General features: G+C 41.8%; 4 protein-coding genes across 5 annotated transcripts in view; 1 reads left to right on the top strand and 3 right to left on the bottom strand.

The window, feature by feature from the left end:
* The window catches only part of zgc:175214 (uncharacterized protein LOC557610 homolog), a 7,930-nt gene extending 6,111 nt beyond the window's left edge, over positions 1 to 1,819 (bottom strand). Inside the window, exons 1-2 of the mRNA XM_039799870.1 lie at positions 1,688 to 1,819; positions 156 to 309 (exon numbers count right to left, since the gene is read on the bottom strand). Of these exons, the coding sequence (XP_039655804.1) occupies positions 156 to 309; positions 1,688 to 1,712 (179 nt within the window). The 5' untranslated portion in view covers positions 1,713 to 1,819. The remainder of the gene's footprint in view (positions 1 to 155; positions 310 to 1,687) is intronic.
* LOC120558661 (inositol 1,4,5-trisphosphate receptor-interacting protein) overlaps positions 1 to 12,420 on the top strand; it is a 16,157-nt gene extending 3,737 nt beyond the window's left edge. Inside the window, exons 2-3 of one of the 2 annotated variants that reach the window (XM_039799777.1) lie at positions 9,678 to 9,779; positions 10,120 to 12,420. In XM_039799777.1, coding sequence (XP_039655711.1) covers positions 10,132 to 12,066 — 1,935 coding nt within the window. In that variant the 5' untranslated portion in view covers positions 9,678 to 9,779; positions 10,120 to 10,131 and the 3' untranslated portion in view covers positions 12,067 to 12,420. Of the gene's footprint in view, positions 1 to 9,677; positions 9,862 to 10,119 lie in introns of those variants that run through there. The other variant, XM_039799768.1, reaches the window with a different exon arrangement.
* LOC120558689 (calcium homeostasis modulator protein 1) lies at positions 2,985 to 8,867 on the bottom strand. The gene is made up of 4 exons (XM_039799832.1): positions 8,797 to 8,867; positions 7,639 to 8,226; positions 5,283 to 5,781; positions 2,985 to 3,016 (listed from the first exon to the last, which is right to left on the bottom strand). Exons 2-4 carry the CDS (start codon positions 8,182 to 8,184, stop codon positions 2,985 to 2,987), a joined length of 1,077 nt encoding a protein of 358 aa, XP_039655766.1. The 5' UTR covers positions 8,185 to 8,226; positions 8,797 to 8,867.
* zp3c (zona pellucida glycoprotein 3c) lies at positions 12,089 to 15,115 on the bottom strand. The gene is made up of 8 exons (XM_039799816.1): positions 14,507 to 15,115; positions 14,319 to 14,425; positions 14,041 to 14,144; positions 13,088 to 13,286; positions 12,880 to 13,006; positions 12,711 to 12,799; positions 12,489 to 12,562; positions 12,089 to 12,293 (listed from the first exon to the last, which is right to left on the bottom strand). Exons 1-8 carry the CDS (start codon positions 15,053 to 15,055, stop codon positions 12,136 to 12,138), a joined length of 1,407 nt encoding a protein of 468 aa, XP_039655750.1. The 5' UTR covers positions 15,056 to 15,115; the 3' UTR covers positions 12,089 to 12,135.

Here is a 15,115-nt window from a genome sequence, read left to right as displayed (position 1 = left end):
CAAATGCCCTCCAACCGATTGAACTAATTTCCTTCTTGCTGTAATGTCAGTTCTTTGTTGTACTTTTTGTGCTTTTTCCCACGTTTTTCACGTAGCTACCTTGTTCCCCTTCATCCCCACCCAGTCCATCTTCCTCCCAAACCTCCCCCACCTACCTGAAAAGGTAGCAGCAGAAGATGAGGCTGAGCATGAAGACGAAGAGGCCGATGCCCAGCACAATGACATACACATTGAGCGGGAGGTGATAGATCTCAGACGTCATGCTGCAGTAGTGTTCAAAGCGCTGACAACCCAAACCACACAGGCATCCTGGCAGGAAGAGTTAATAATTAACTCTAAAACTTTAATTTTTTTATTGTTTACTTTCCCATAAGAAAATGCCCAAGCTCCCCCAAGATCTACAGTATACATTTGTTAGCAATGACAGCGCAAGTCCAAATTGGTAGCATAGACTTTAGATGCCGCAATTTGTAAAAGACAATGCACTGTTATGAGTCCAGAGAACCATTTAAGCTCTCAAGATCTGTGGAAATGATTTGCCTTTGTCAAGGCATGATTATTATTTGCAAGCAGTAATAAATGTATTTAAACTGTACAGTGAAGAGAAAGAGGAATCATGGCAGAGAAGTAGGAGATTGTTGATCATTAACTACAACATGAATCTACAGTACCATCACAGGCTTTGGGTTATTCTGGCTGCCAACTGACACAAAACCTTACCATACGTTTGCTTGACAATGAGCCAGTGTGGAGATGAGCGCACTGGCTCATCTCCACACAATCAAGAGTTTTATTAAACAATTGGTGAGGAGTTTGTTTGGATGCAGGTGTGCCCAGGGAGCTGGGACTGGCACTGTGGTAGCAACTGCGGGCTCATAGGACTCTGCATTAATTGGCTGTGAACAAGACAAACACGGAGGACAGACGCCACTTCCGCCACACCACCATCTGTTCCACAAACTCTGTAGAGCTGACTGGTGGTGGTGGTGGTGGTGGTGGGGGGGGGGGGGGGGGGGGGGGGGGGGGGGGGGGGGGGGGGGGGGGGGGGGGGGGGGGGGGGGGGGGGGGGGGGGGGGGGGGGGGGGGGGGGGGGGGGGGGGGGGGGGGGGGGGGGGGGGGGGGGGGGGGGGGGGGGGGGGGGGGGGGGGGGGGGGAGGTGGTGTGTGTGGTGGAAGGGGGATTGAACGAAATGGAGGAATGAATAGAATGGAATCTAAATGTGAATGTTTTCTTTTTTTTTTATGAGTGAATCAATGGGTACAGCTTGCGCACTGTGGGGGTGTAGGTTGGATAATTTCACATGGCTGGGTGGTTGGGGGATTTACGTGGGGTGGGGTGGGGGGCGGTTAGTGTAGGGAAGACCTAGGGGTAGCATAATGAGAGATACGACTATGAACCAGGCTTGGATGCACTGCAGACTCAACAGTAACAAAACAAGACTATGGAATGAAGTTAGACTATAATATAGTTTCAGTGGTCATGGCTGTCAAACAAACTTGACCTTGAATTATTTTATTATTTTATTTGAGGCCTCCACTTTCTTAGTAATTGACCATTTCACAAGTACGCCCATTATGTGGTTCTCATAGGCCAGCAACTAAGTAATAGAGTTTATGAGATACAAGTAAGTACACGTGCCACTACCTCTTGTGTATTTGGCAAGCAGCAGAGAAATCCACTCACTTACCGTTACACCATTGGAAATGTTGCATGAAATTTGACTCCCAGGGTAGCAGCAGTAAATTCAGGCCCTGTCGGGAGAAGGCTGGAGAGGTGTCAAGCTCGTGGGCCGGAGTTCGAGACACTGAATCCGTTTGGAGCCTGGATTCAGTCACTCTGAGCTTGATCGCTCTTTTGTGGTGTTGTGTCAGCTCTTCCAAAAACAACCGTCAAGATTTTTTCAAATTTGCTCAGATTCCACAAATCCTCGGGAGGTGCGTTGGTTTTGTTGGCTCAGTAGTCTACGCTGCCCAGCATTCCCAAATCTGGATTAACCACTCTGTGTTAAGATTGGGAGATTTTGGACTGGAGTTTGGACCGGGACTGAAGACCTCATGTGCTCCTCCTCCCAGTTAGAATGATGTCATCACAGGAGAGAGAAGAAGAAGAAGAAACAAAGAAATCTTGTTGACAAGAAATGTTTTTCAGACGCCTCACACCATGTGTTATTCAGGAGTTGTTATTGTGAAAAGCTGAATCTCACTCTGTCACAATGTCATAAACAACACAGGCTGCTTGGTAACAGGAAATACTTACATTTCCAGCATAAAAGGGCCTCTTTGACTTCACTTTGCGTCTGCAGTGTCGTCCCCTCAAATTCAATGACATCCACCATTTAAAATGACAGTTCTCGTCCAATGAAGGTAATTATCTGACATTAGTCTGTGCTTTGTCTTCCTTCTAAAGCTGCTTTTTTTTTAACAGAGGATTTTCATAAGTCTCATCCCCCTCACCTCTGTTGTCTCCTCCTTCAGTCTTCTGATTGTGCAGTGGGTATTCCTCCTCAGTATGGATGTGCTTCCCTCAAAGCCAAAACAAAGTGAGGGCAGCTCCATGCAGTCAGCAACAGTCCTCTAGCTGGGTTTGGTGTTTTGCTGGTGAGCGTGCGTTTGTGTGTCAGTTAGTGAATGTGGGTGCGTGTGTGTGCTTGCATAGGGGGTGGGGTGGGGGGGATCCTACTCTCCCTCTAACCATCTGCTCCTTCAATTGAGAAAAAAAAAAATCAGAGACAAAGGCAGTGTGTTTACACGAGTGTGTCTGCGTGTGTCGTATTCAGGCTCTCCAACCTCCAGCTGGCTTTATCATGGCAGGCATCCCCTCTTCCTCTTTCAATCCATAATGGTGCTCAGAGACAGCCTGCAATGGATTCGCCTTTTCCTTCCTCCCCTTGCTCTTGCTCTTGCTCTTGCTCTGCTCTGCCTTGGGTTTGTAAACAGATCTCTGCTCATGTGACTAGCCGTTTTGCCTCGCAACTCTCCTCTCCCTCAGCCCTCCCTCGCTACCTTTGTCCTCCAATCTGTAGGCAGAAGGAAGGCAGAATGAGCCCGACACTGACGAATAGGGCGCCTGCAAGCATGCTGATGTGTATGTGTCTGCATGCGCACACCCCTGTGCATGTATATGTGAGGGGGAGAGAAGAGAGACATTTGCAGCAAAGTCGAGGGAGGCCCCGTTCAGTAGCATGCGCACGGCTGATGTCCTGCAACCAAAACAAAGCCATTTGTGTGAAGTGGAGGTCAGCACAAGAAGCGATGCTGCAACCTCATTCACCATTCCCTCCCTTCACACATACACTGATTTGATTGTATTTTTAGAACTATAGCCGCTTATTATTCATGTTTGCTTGTTTGATCTATATATAAACATCATGTCACTCTTTTGCAAAAGGAAGAACGAGGCAGAGCAGGGAGGAGGGGAAGAGGTATTTCTGTAGATAGAGGAAACAGAGCAGGGAGCGGGATATGAAGGGAAATAATATGAAGAGAAAAAGTGGGAGACACAGAGAGAAAAGTCACAGCCTGGACAAAGACGTTGCCTTGCACGTCCACCCCCACACCAGCGGCCCTGGCTGCCAATTTGCTGAGGGAGAGAACAGCTGCTGGGCTACTGGGCAAGCTGTGAGACGGTCAAGGGGAGTGCTGCTTCATCAATCCCCAGGGGGGGGGAGGAGTTGCTTCAATGGGATCCATGCCATTTTTTATTCACCCTCCCCCTCCTGCACTAGTAAAGACATTAGTGCTGTATACTGAGGGACAGCTGGATTGACCGCACAGATGCATGAGAATAAACACAGTCCTCAATACACTGCATGCACTGTTGGGTGTTTACAGGTCTCAGAATCAAATGAGATGTGTGTGTAGCTACAGGGTTGTGTTGTGATTGTTGGCAAGTGAAGGAGGGGGGTTTTGTCAACAGCACGCCCTCTTGTGAAATATGATGAAATCGCCATTGTCAACAACAGCTTCAAAAACTTCCTGAAGATGTACAGAATAGGAAACGTTCACAGGTTATCCACATGCAACTTTAATAAAATTGCTGTAAAAGATATTGAAAAGGCTTCTTCAAACGTAGAAGCCAATTCCTCAATGTTTTACCAACAAAGCAAGAAAAGGGGGGAGCGAGAGAGATGCAAATGTTGGACTTGTTTTCTTAGTGACATGTAAATTGATAAGGCCAGTAATGCACTTCAAAGCATGAAAAATAACACTATACAAATGTTTTAATGGAAAATTGTCATTTTTCAAAGGCAGAGTTACTTTTTAATTTTTTGACATGATTCTAATCACGTTGATAAACTCTTGTTACATGGGCCAGTACAGATAAAGTGTGTCTGACGTCCATCAAGCTTGAATGTGGCATTAAAGCGACTTTGTAACATTTTGCTGAGCAAGGACCTCTGTGGATAATGGTAATGCTAAGATGTAACATACAGTAAGTATAGGAGAACCAGAAAGTCTAAAAACTGACTCAGTAATGCCAGTTACACAGCGATATCCAACATTAGACACCATAAGCTAAGGCTGTAGCAGCAAAACGTATGAGTGTACTGAATCGAGCAGTGTGTTTTATCGCTTATAAATTCAACTTTTCACTTGTAGGAGAAAAAAATTTCTTCTATCAAAAGTTACGTCTGGCTTAAAAGCAAGGACCAGCAGGGGCTTGAATTGCACGCAGCTTTTCTTCCTATGCTTGTGTATATATATATATATATATATATATATATATATATATATATATATATATGACTCATTTTAACACTTTTTTTTCTGCCCTGGGGATATTTATGGTGGCCCTGCACTTTAGAGCAATACAAACATTCACTTTTGTTTTTTATCAACTCTCCAGTGTGCTGTAATAATGCATTACTATCAGCCGGATACAGCAGCTCTACCTCTGCAGCCTAGACTTTACGGACTTCAGATTTTTGCTAAGCTCTGTCCCTCAGAGAGCAGATTGTTTGTTAATAATTTATGACTAGAACAGTTGATTAAATAGTTGTGACAAAACAGGTTCTTCAGTTAACTGAACTTCTGTGAACCAGAAATGTGTTGACAATGCTCAATTATTGTACAGTCAAACAGTGACTTTAATTAATATTTGTTTATATGATCTGTGCATTGATGTAAAAATCTAATTCATTATATCTCTAGCTAACTTTGACAAATTACTAATACTAGCTAAACATTTTTTAAATGATTCCTGAAACAATCTAACACTCCAGTAAAGTTAAAGAAGAGCCAATGCAAGCTTTCCTTTGTCCCTTTCAACTCTTCAGACCTTACTGTAATACACTGCCCATTCCCTTTTCTCCACTACAGGGGTGTGTCCCTTTACAAATCCGTTTGCTGCTCCGTTGGCCTCTCCATTCAGAATGCCATTGTATTCACCGTCCATTTTGTCCTTTCTCAGAGCCAGAGCTGGCTTACAGGTGTGCCAATTCCATAAAACTTTATTCATATCCTCCTGGGCCCTGATACCCAGAAGCTTTTCTTCATCACTTCTCTTATCCTCCTCTTCTTTGTCGGTGTCGTCCATGCTGGAGCGATTGTGGTGGAAGCTGCGCATCTCCCCGCTGATGTTCTCAAAGTACTGGTGGATGCAAACCTTGGCGAAACTCTTTGCATGCTCCTTACATGTCTCATCAAACATCTTGCGCTCAATGTCTATGTAATGGGACCAGTACTTGGTCTTGAGGAAGGCGGCTTGAGTAAAGCATGGTCGAATAGCTCGGATCAGGAAGGCCGCAAAGGTCATCATGAGCAGAAACATCCATCCACAGGCCTGTAAAACATAGACATGATTAAATATATTGGTGTGGCTAAATAACCCCCATTCTGAGCACTAAAACATGAACCTGCAGTATATGAAGAAAATATAAATAACATAAAGATGGACTTTGGTTGAGAATCGGACTACTTTTGACGAAGTTTATGTTGTATTTATTTATTTTTGTTTATTTAAAAAGGGACAATGCACATCAATTGACATTTTTTGTTTACACTCAAAATAAATGCGCCAGAGTTAGCAAAAAAACTCATTTTCATTTGTAGTCCCTTGGCAGGTCAACACATCATCATATTACATAAATAAAAAAGAATGCAAGAAGAGAGAAAAAAAGATAAAGAGAGGGACAAAATAAATTAATAATAATTGTGTCTGTGTTCTTGCAGATACTGAAGATAGTGGAAGTCGATTAGTCCATGTGATCGACAAAGCATATCTAGGAGCTTCCTGACAGTTTCATGGCTCATTAACAGAATCTGTATATCAATAGACTTTTCAGACATGTCACTTTTAAGCCTGTATAATTTCCCTTTGGCTGATCAAAGACCTAACTAACAGTGTGGGTGTTTTTGGATGGATTGAAATAGGTCTCAGTTCCATGAATAATAAATTTTGAGGCTTATCTATCCCTCCAATAAGCGAACAGGAAAGCTTCAGTGAGCTTAAAGTGCAAGGCTAGAGTTGGGTGGGGAGATTGAAGTTAAGGAGTTTTTGAGGAATAAAGCAAGAGAAATTTAATTTGCTTAGTCATCATATCCTGTGATGAAGTTGGAATACTGCTTAAAGTTTCCCCAACTTTTGGCCACACTTTTATTTAAATTGACTGATTAAGCTATCGAACTATTTTGCTATTTCTATTTTGCTATTGTGAAATCCACAGGCTTCATTATACTGGAGGACATGATCAGTGTAAATAGGCCCTTTTTACAACAGTCATTTTGACTTGTCATAGTAAGAAAGTGTAACATAAGTTTTTGTCATATTTGCTGACTCTGTCACAAAACTTGAAAGTAGCACATAAAACAGATAATCTGTGGGGAAAAAAATGTTCCTCTGTCTCCTGCTGGTGCCCCTCATGGCATTTGCAACCAATCAGCGCCGAGAAGTCTCTAACAGTGTCAATGACTCGTGAACTGCAATCAAACTGTCAAACTAGGCAGTGCTGATCAAATATGAATCAAGATTATGTTACTGCATTGCCTATTTCCTGTGTCAAATGTTTTCAGAAAGATATTTTAGTGTACTGTTTAGGAGAAAGACTCCTCGGCTCTGATTGGTGGTTTTTTTTTCAGGCGCAGTGGAATCTTACAAATGCCTTTAGGAGTATTTCCTACTGTCGGATATAGTGACAGTTTCAGCAAATACGACAACTTATTTGTTATAAAAGTTGCCAACTGCAGCTTCAAGTGTCCCAGTAAGTCATGATAGTGTGAACCATGATGCACAACACCAGGACCCTGAAACCGAAGCAGCTAAATGGAATTTAGCCATCATTCATTTTATTAATTACACCTGTGCTTTTCCTGTACTGTGACCAGTCAAAATAGTAGCTACGGCACTGATGACAACAGATTTACATACATTAAGTGATCTTGTTACTAAAACATGCAGTCTAGCCGTGCTGTCAGGGTTAGCTTGGCTTGCCTCACTGACCCCAAATCTCCAAACAACCAGCCACTTCTATTCAGATTTATTTTTTCCATTTAGGCCAGAATTCATATTGTATTAGTCATGTTTGGGCTATAAAATAGTCTCATTTGCCTCTAGGTCTGTCTCTGTTAAAAGCATTCCAGCTAATTACCCGTCAGTTTAAAACCATTCACAGAAAAGTTAAGGAGAAAATCAGCAGGCTACCTGTGATATACACTTGATGTATCGTGATGCTGCCACTCTTATTTCATGATGCTCAAATAGGTCTTTGCATGGAATCCTTGCCAGCAGTTTCATCTTCTCCATCTCTGACAACCCCGTCATCAGACTGTAATTCCCAAACTTGTCAATATCCAAGTTGATGCTGAAAGCGCAGAGGAAGCTCTTCCCATCCATGAGAGTGACTGACACCCACACTGCAGGTGCTATCAAGGATCTCTGTGTAATTGAGCAAAACATGTAGCGAAGGATCGTTGGATCCTTGATCCGTTTCCCTGTGGGTCTTTTCCACTCCTCTGCGAGCACTGACACGTTATTGTTCAATACAAAACCTAACAGAAAGAACCATATAGATGGAACAATGAGCAGTCCGATCCCATAGGTGTAGTTGTATTCTGGCATGCAGGGGCAGCTGAACTCAAAGGCAGAGTACATCTGTGCACTAGCTAGTGCCATGATACCACAGATGCCATTCATAAAAGATTCCTGGTTGGATTGGAGGAACTGAAACATCATACGAAACTTATCCATTTTGGGAGATGCTGTGGATCGTTAATTCAGATGGAGTTAAATCTGTGGGGAAAAAAAGTGCAGTAGGAAGTTTGAAAGATTGTGAAATAGCAATCTTGTTATTGAAAAATTAAGTCTGCAGTTATAAAAGTATATATGTCACTTACAATTTCCACTTTTTTAATAACCCTACAACAAAAGTTATTGAGTCATCAATTATACGTTTCAATAAATCATTTATAAAAGGTGCTTACAATAATCCATGTCTGTTAATAATAAGTTGTTAATACATTTTGGTCGAGTTGCTCTACAGCCTTTTGCCAGAAGATTGGAGGCTTAACAGACAGAGAGACTTCTCCGGCAATCCAAAAGTTGTTAATAGCTTATTGCTGTTCTATAAAGAATTAGTAAATTATTTCTTTACAATTATTAAAGCTATTATAAACACTTAATAAAGGGTGACTTATGACAAAACTGCTACCAGAATCTCATATGCTTATAGTGAACTATGACTTTTCTTCTAAACCAGCTTTCATGCAGACTATGGTTTCATTAGTTTGATAGAGATGATAATACAAAGTCAGGCATCCTGTACATATTGATCAGAAAGAAACCTCTGAAACACACACTTACCTATTTTCTTAAGAGTTGATGGACAAAAAGGAAAAGGACAAAATCATATAGTTAAGAACTAGCAGTTTTTTATATACTTAACAGGCATCGTAGCTCTGACCGACTGAAAGGTGTTTCTAGAATTCTCTGTGGTGATGTTCAAAGTTGACCACATCATCTGTCAGCATGCCCCTCCCTTCACAGGTGTTATTGTGATGTAACAAAAGATTCTCATTCAGCGCACATTTTCTTAAACGTAAACCTGTTAACAGTTCATAGAAACACACTTGGAGCGGTCCTTTTGACAAATGTCCTTTTTCCCTTTCTTATAATATATATATATTACGTGGTGTGTTAACTTAAGTTACCTGTACATTGGGGATGCAGTGTTGTTCAGCTGCAGCCAGAATGATCCAGTCATGCAAAAATAGTCTCAATCCATTCAAATATCCGTGGCTTTGGCTGGAAAATGTGGTTGTCGTCTAAGAGGTGAAGGGTGAATCTGTTTCCACTTGTTTAATCAGAACCAAATAAATCAAGGGACATTAGCTTATCTCAGGCAAAGTATAACTATTAAAACTCCAAAGGGATTTGTTACTTTACTTCACATCACCCTTTGAACTCAACTGCACCAACTGAATGAGGCAGAGCTCGGCAAACCAGTTAGAAGCCCACAAGAGGATAAAAGGAAGGGGCTTACTCTCCTATTCATAGACGCAAACCATTTTCCACATTTTAATTTAACATTAGTGTGTGGCCTTATGCTTGGTCCTTTGTAACCCAATGAAAAAGTTTACGATTCAGTGACTAAACAGTGAGTAAATGGTTCACTTTAGACTCATTTGAATATTCAGTTAAACTTACAGGAAGTCTGTGCTATCTGTTTTCTGTGTGTTGCACAGGAAAATGTCACAGCTGAGCACATGGGCAGGGTGTGCAGGAAATAAGTCACGAAAGACAACATCTAAAATAGGAAGAGATCACAGAGCCTGTGGCGGTGTAAGGTTAGTCTCTTGCTTCCTCCTTTGTACCTATTCACACATTACCGGAACATTGCAAAGCTGAGATAATTAATCACTTCTTTTGGTGCGTATTCTTATTCTTCTCTTTTAAAGTTGTGTGCAGTAATAAATAATGTATGATGTAATCACAGAAATTAGTAAAGAGGATGCTTCCAGGCCATCAAGGAAGTAGCTTCTTTCTTACTTGCTTAGCATCAATTGCATGTAATTGCAAGGGTTTCTAATCATTCTTTTGTTTTTACATATTTCAAAGAACACTAATGTATGTTTAAAACTCACTTAAATCATTAATAATTCTTTATGCTTTTTGACTCATTCACAGACAATATTGACAATGCAAGATACTCTGTTGCGAGTGTTTGTGGTGGCTCTGAGTCTCCTAATGTATCCGAGGGATGACCCCGGGGTTGAAGAATGGGACGATATCACCACAGCGGGGATACAAAAGCATGAAGAGAGGCTGCTGAGAGGAGAGGAACTGGGTGACGAAATGGCACCTGTCAGCGAGGAAATGACACATACTGACAGTAGAGGGCCTCGTCGGGATGACTTAAGAAACATTCAGTCTGAGAAACACGTTACTGAAAAAGATCAAATGTCAGTCTTAGAAGATATTACTGTCACCAAACATGATTCTGAGGAAGACGCTACTGATCACAACTCACCAGAAGCAGATTTGGATCCAAGTCAGCCACAAGACTCTAAACGTGAACCTGACCCTGCTCTGAAGACTTCACAAATTGACCATGAGCAAAATGGAAATCTACAGCTGGACAAGAAGAGTAAACAGGGAGAAGACATCCAGACTGATGGCTCTTTTACAGACCAAAGCAGACCACAAGGGCAACAAGAAAAGCCTGAGGAGAAGGGAGTGTTCAGCTCCAAAGAACAAGAATCCCCTCTATCACACCTTCACACCATGACATCAGAAAATGAAACTTCAGAGGCCATCGCTGACTGGGAGGGGGACTACCTCTGGTACATATGGAACACAGTCTCCATCATTTCCATGATCCGCTTCTTTAGGAAATACCTAGGGAAAATTTCACAAATGCAACAAGGGAGGGCCTTCCCAGTGACCTGCACCGCTGCTGAAATACCACTACCAGACAGCGAAACTCTGCAGCAATTTCATTCTAAATGTATTCAAGTCTCATCCGAAAATAAGTGGAAGGAGTTTTTGGAGGGGTTTGCAAAGGATCTATTGGAGGCCATGAGGACTGTCTGTGATGGAAATAGCGGTATGGTTATTGAGGACTTTCAAATAGTGGATGTGTGCAATATCATCGTCCCTTTTACCCCACCTGATCCCTATAGTTTCCAGTGTCTGCTCTGGAACAATCAGGCAAATGACACGCAGCCAGATATGCAAGTCTGTGGTCAAATCCAACTCATGAAAAATAAAATCCAAAATGGCTGCCCCTGCCAGTCTTCTAATTCAGATGATATGGTGTGCTTGCTGCATTGTGAGACTGAGCAAGTAAAGATGAAAATGACTGAGGTTTGTGCCAGCCTTCTTTGCATGAAGAACTCCCACTTCCTGTCAAAATCACAGGTTACTAGATGGTTTCAGAACACTATCAAGCAAGCGTGGGGACAGATTTCACATAAGTATGAGCTTGAGCTGAACATTCGCTACATTGGTGCTCCGGGATCTCTGATAGTTAGATTCAGATCAGGGAAGAAGATCAGCTTCAGTATGAATCCTGTGGTTAAAGTCAATGCTGATGCTCATTTCTTCATTAATCCTCACTCTCCAGACTTAGATACTTCCTGGACACTCTCCCTGACTGGCTATGAAGACAATTTCTTAGAAAACATCTCTAAACTCCTGCCTGCAAACTCATGCCACAGTCAAACTCTTGAAATTGCACATTTCCTTCACAGGAGACAGACAGCACTGTCAGGAAGTAGTGCTCTGGAGGATTTGCATTTCAAAATTGCACTAATGCATCTGCTTTTGACAAAAGACCCATCGCAGTGGAAACCCAGCAACGTGGCTTGTAGGCTTCGAGACTTATTGGCCTTTATGGAGAGGAGCCTCAAGAAAAAGCTGCTGCACCATGTGCTTATTGGGAACCCTTTAAACCAGAGAGTTATTGAACTTCCTGCTGAGTTCAATCACGCAAATACTGTGAATCTCTTCCATCCCCTTGTGGTACACAACTGCATCTACAGAAATGCTGTGATGCATTTCCAGGAAATGCTTAGTAATGCACACATGCTGATACAGGATTATGTTGCAGTGTATGACAGTGGCAATTGTTAGATTTATAAAAAAAACAAAAAAATAAGTTACAAGAGAATCCATTTTATTTTAAAATTTCACAGATTTCCTTTAGTCCTCCGCCCAGTACTTTAGGAAGTCCGCATGCATGGCCTTTCTGGGGTCATCCAAACTGAAGTCTGCACCAGAGGATTTCATCCGAGGGTGAAATTTGCCATTGTTGCTCAAGTCGATCTTCAAAGCGTGACTTGAGATCACATTCCTAGAAGCTGTTGAAACAAGACTGGATTAAATTCTTGCTTTAAAGTAAATTCTACAGTTTTTGCCTTGTAAATAAGAGATATGCAATAATCCATGTTGGCTGTACATAAAAATGCTTTATGAAGTGATATTTAAGGATCATGTGTCAAGTCATTTTATACTGCCAAGTTTGGCCAAGCTTAGACAGTCATGTGTAAACCTACATTTAGGCTTTGCCGAGGGACAGGTTGATTCACAGCAGGTGCATACAGAGTCACTGCCATACAGCTCCTTCCACCTGAAGCAAAAACAAAAAGCCAAAAAGAGGTCAGCTCAAGTGTGGTTATCAATCCCGCTACATTTTTGCCATCAAGCACATACAGGTCATCCAACAAGACCTTTTACAGCAACCTGTGGATAATTTACTTTAGCCAGAGGCAACTCACTCTTTGGTAGCTTGATCATAGTTGCAAGTCTTTGAACTTTCAGTTGGAGTAAGTGGTCCCATAGAGACATCACAGTGCATGTAGAGTTGCTGAAAGACATTAGATTTCAGTTTTAATACACTTTCTATGTGACTGTACAGCGCTCTGTACCACTTGCTCTTGACAGTACCTGTGATGAAGACAAAGTGGAAATCATGTCCTTGAAAATCACAGCAGCCACACTGAATCTCAGGGCTGTTTGTGAGGGATCAGAGAGGAACTTTGATCTATCCGTCATCATACTGTCAACCATACAGCTGCAAGAGAGAATATGCACGTTACCTCAGATAACCAAGAGATGCACCCAGCTCAACTCTGAAATCATTTAAATCTCTTACCCATAGTTGTCTATGACTGTATATTTAGGATTTGAGGTGGGATTTCGAAAGGCTGTCATGAAGCAGTGGTTGATGTAAATCCTCTGCTCTGCCACCACCTCCGCAAACACCTCCTCAGAATATACAAGTTCCTTAGCCTGAAAGTACATGGTCTGGCCCAAGATGTAGGACTGGGCACCAGTGATTTCCAACCCCAATGCTGTGGCAAAGGGAGGGATGTCAGTCACTGTACAGTCTTCGATGCTTACAAATTAACAGGCAGCTGCATACGTTTCCAATTACAAAGTGTAAATGTTTGATCTCTGCCTAGGCTCGGAATATCCTTAGGCTACTTTTAGTACATGCCAATATTGAAATTTTATTCATTTTAAGCACTTCAAATATACTTTGTTACTGTATTGAGGCATAAAAGTGATAAATATATGAACTTGTTGAATTTCTTTGATGTCATTTTTTAACTCAGAAGCAGCTAAAAGCTGGAAATATAGTCCGTTTCCTACAAGATCTAGTCCCCCCGCCCCACTCAACACGTGTGGTTCGAGAAAGCTGTGACTTATTTGCCTCATTTAAGACCAAGTGAAAGTGTCACTTTCAGTAGTTTATCCTGCACTCCACATTTAAGTGGACCTTTTCCACCAGGTTAGATAATTGAAAGTGATAAGATATTGTACACAATCTAGAGTCCTTCACACATCTATGCAACACAGCCAAATTTACTTTTAGATATTATAGAATTTGCAAGTTAAGGACATTTACGGCCTGCAATTCATTAAAGCTTGTGGGGAAAGGCCTGGTGCTCAAAAACACCGGTCCACAACTTTGCGTGTGAAATGCTAGCACACAGGTTAACCGGAGTCACCACATACATTTAGTATGCATGTATGTATGTATGTATGTATGTATGTATGTATGTATGTATGTATGTATATAAAAATTAACACACGGGAACATACCATCTTGAGAAGTAAGGGTGAAACTGCTTTCTGGGTTGAGCGATCTGTAAACTGTGCCTCCTTTTAGTATAGGATAAAAGCCAGCTTTAAAAGAGCGGAAATACCTGCAACAGAGAACTGCCGTTAACACAAACTGTAAAGCAGCAATACTTAATTTCCCTGTAGGGTTATGCAAATATAAACACCGTAATATTTATATAGCCTATTAAATGCTGGTTTAAAAAAAAAAAAATTAGGCCCATTACAATCTGGGTAAAACGAGAGAAACTAAATCTTACCTGGGAAATTTACACTGCATGGGAATGTCAAATGGCATTTCTCTTAGAACTGGAGTGGTTGGCTTGTAGGTGAGCACACTGCCAACATAACGATAGTCTGCAGTACTCTAGAATATAAACATTTGTGTTGGTTGTAGTTTATCAAAATTAAACAAAGGATTTATCAAAAAGACAACAAAAAAAATTACCATTTTCTTAAATCCACAGTCAGCAGTCAGAAGGTACAGAAAGTAGTAATGATCTTTGGTAGCTTGGTTAACGCGACAGGTGCCAAATTTCAGATACCTGTGTGCGTTGGAAGTCTTAAAGACCGACTTCTTGATTCTTACATAAATTCTGTCAACATGGCACAGGATGTCAACTAACTGTGGCCTGGCAGTTTCAGTTGCAAAAGTATCAGTTTCCATAGAATCGCTAACAGTCTCAAGCAACATATCGCTGGCCCAGTCAGGGAGGGGCCTGGCACCAGTTTCTGGCTTGAAATCCTTTTTCTTGTTCTCCAAGGCTGAGATTGCTTGATACTCACGAACTAGTTTTGCGTGAGGTGCCGATCCATTATCTGATTCACTCCAAAAGGATCTGGGTACAAGGGTCTCAGCCATTTCGTCCCCGTTCTCTGTCTTCAGTCTCTCCCACACTCGTTCAGGGTCTTCCACATTCCCAGCTCTACTTCTGAACCGATAACTATAGGCAGAACAAAACAACAGTAACAAAAACGCAGAGTGCCTGAGATCCATTTTCCACTCAAGCAGATTTCGCCAACTGACTCCTCAACTCACAGGTTGGATACAATGGTG

The sequence above is a fragment of the Perca fluviatilis genome, chromosome 1, assembly GCF_010015445.1.
Source record: "Perca fluviatilis chromosome 1, GENO_Pfluv_1.0, whole genome shotgun sequence".
In the NCBI taxonomy this organism is placed as follows: domain Eukaryota; kingdom Metazoa; phylum Chordata; class Actinopteri; order Perciformes; family Percidae; genus Perca; species Perca fluviatilis.
Note: the sequence above shows the minus strand (reverse complement) of the source record. Positions and strands in the feature narration are given on the sequence as shown.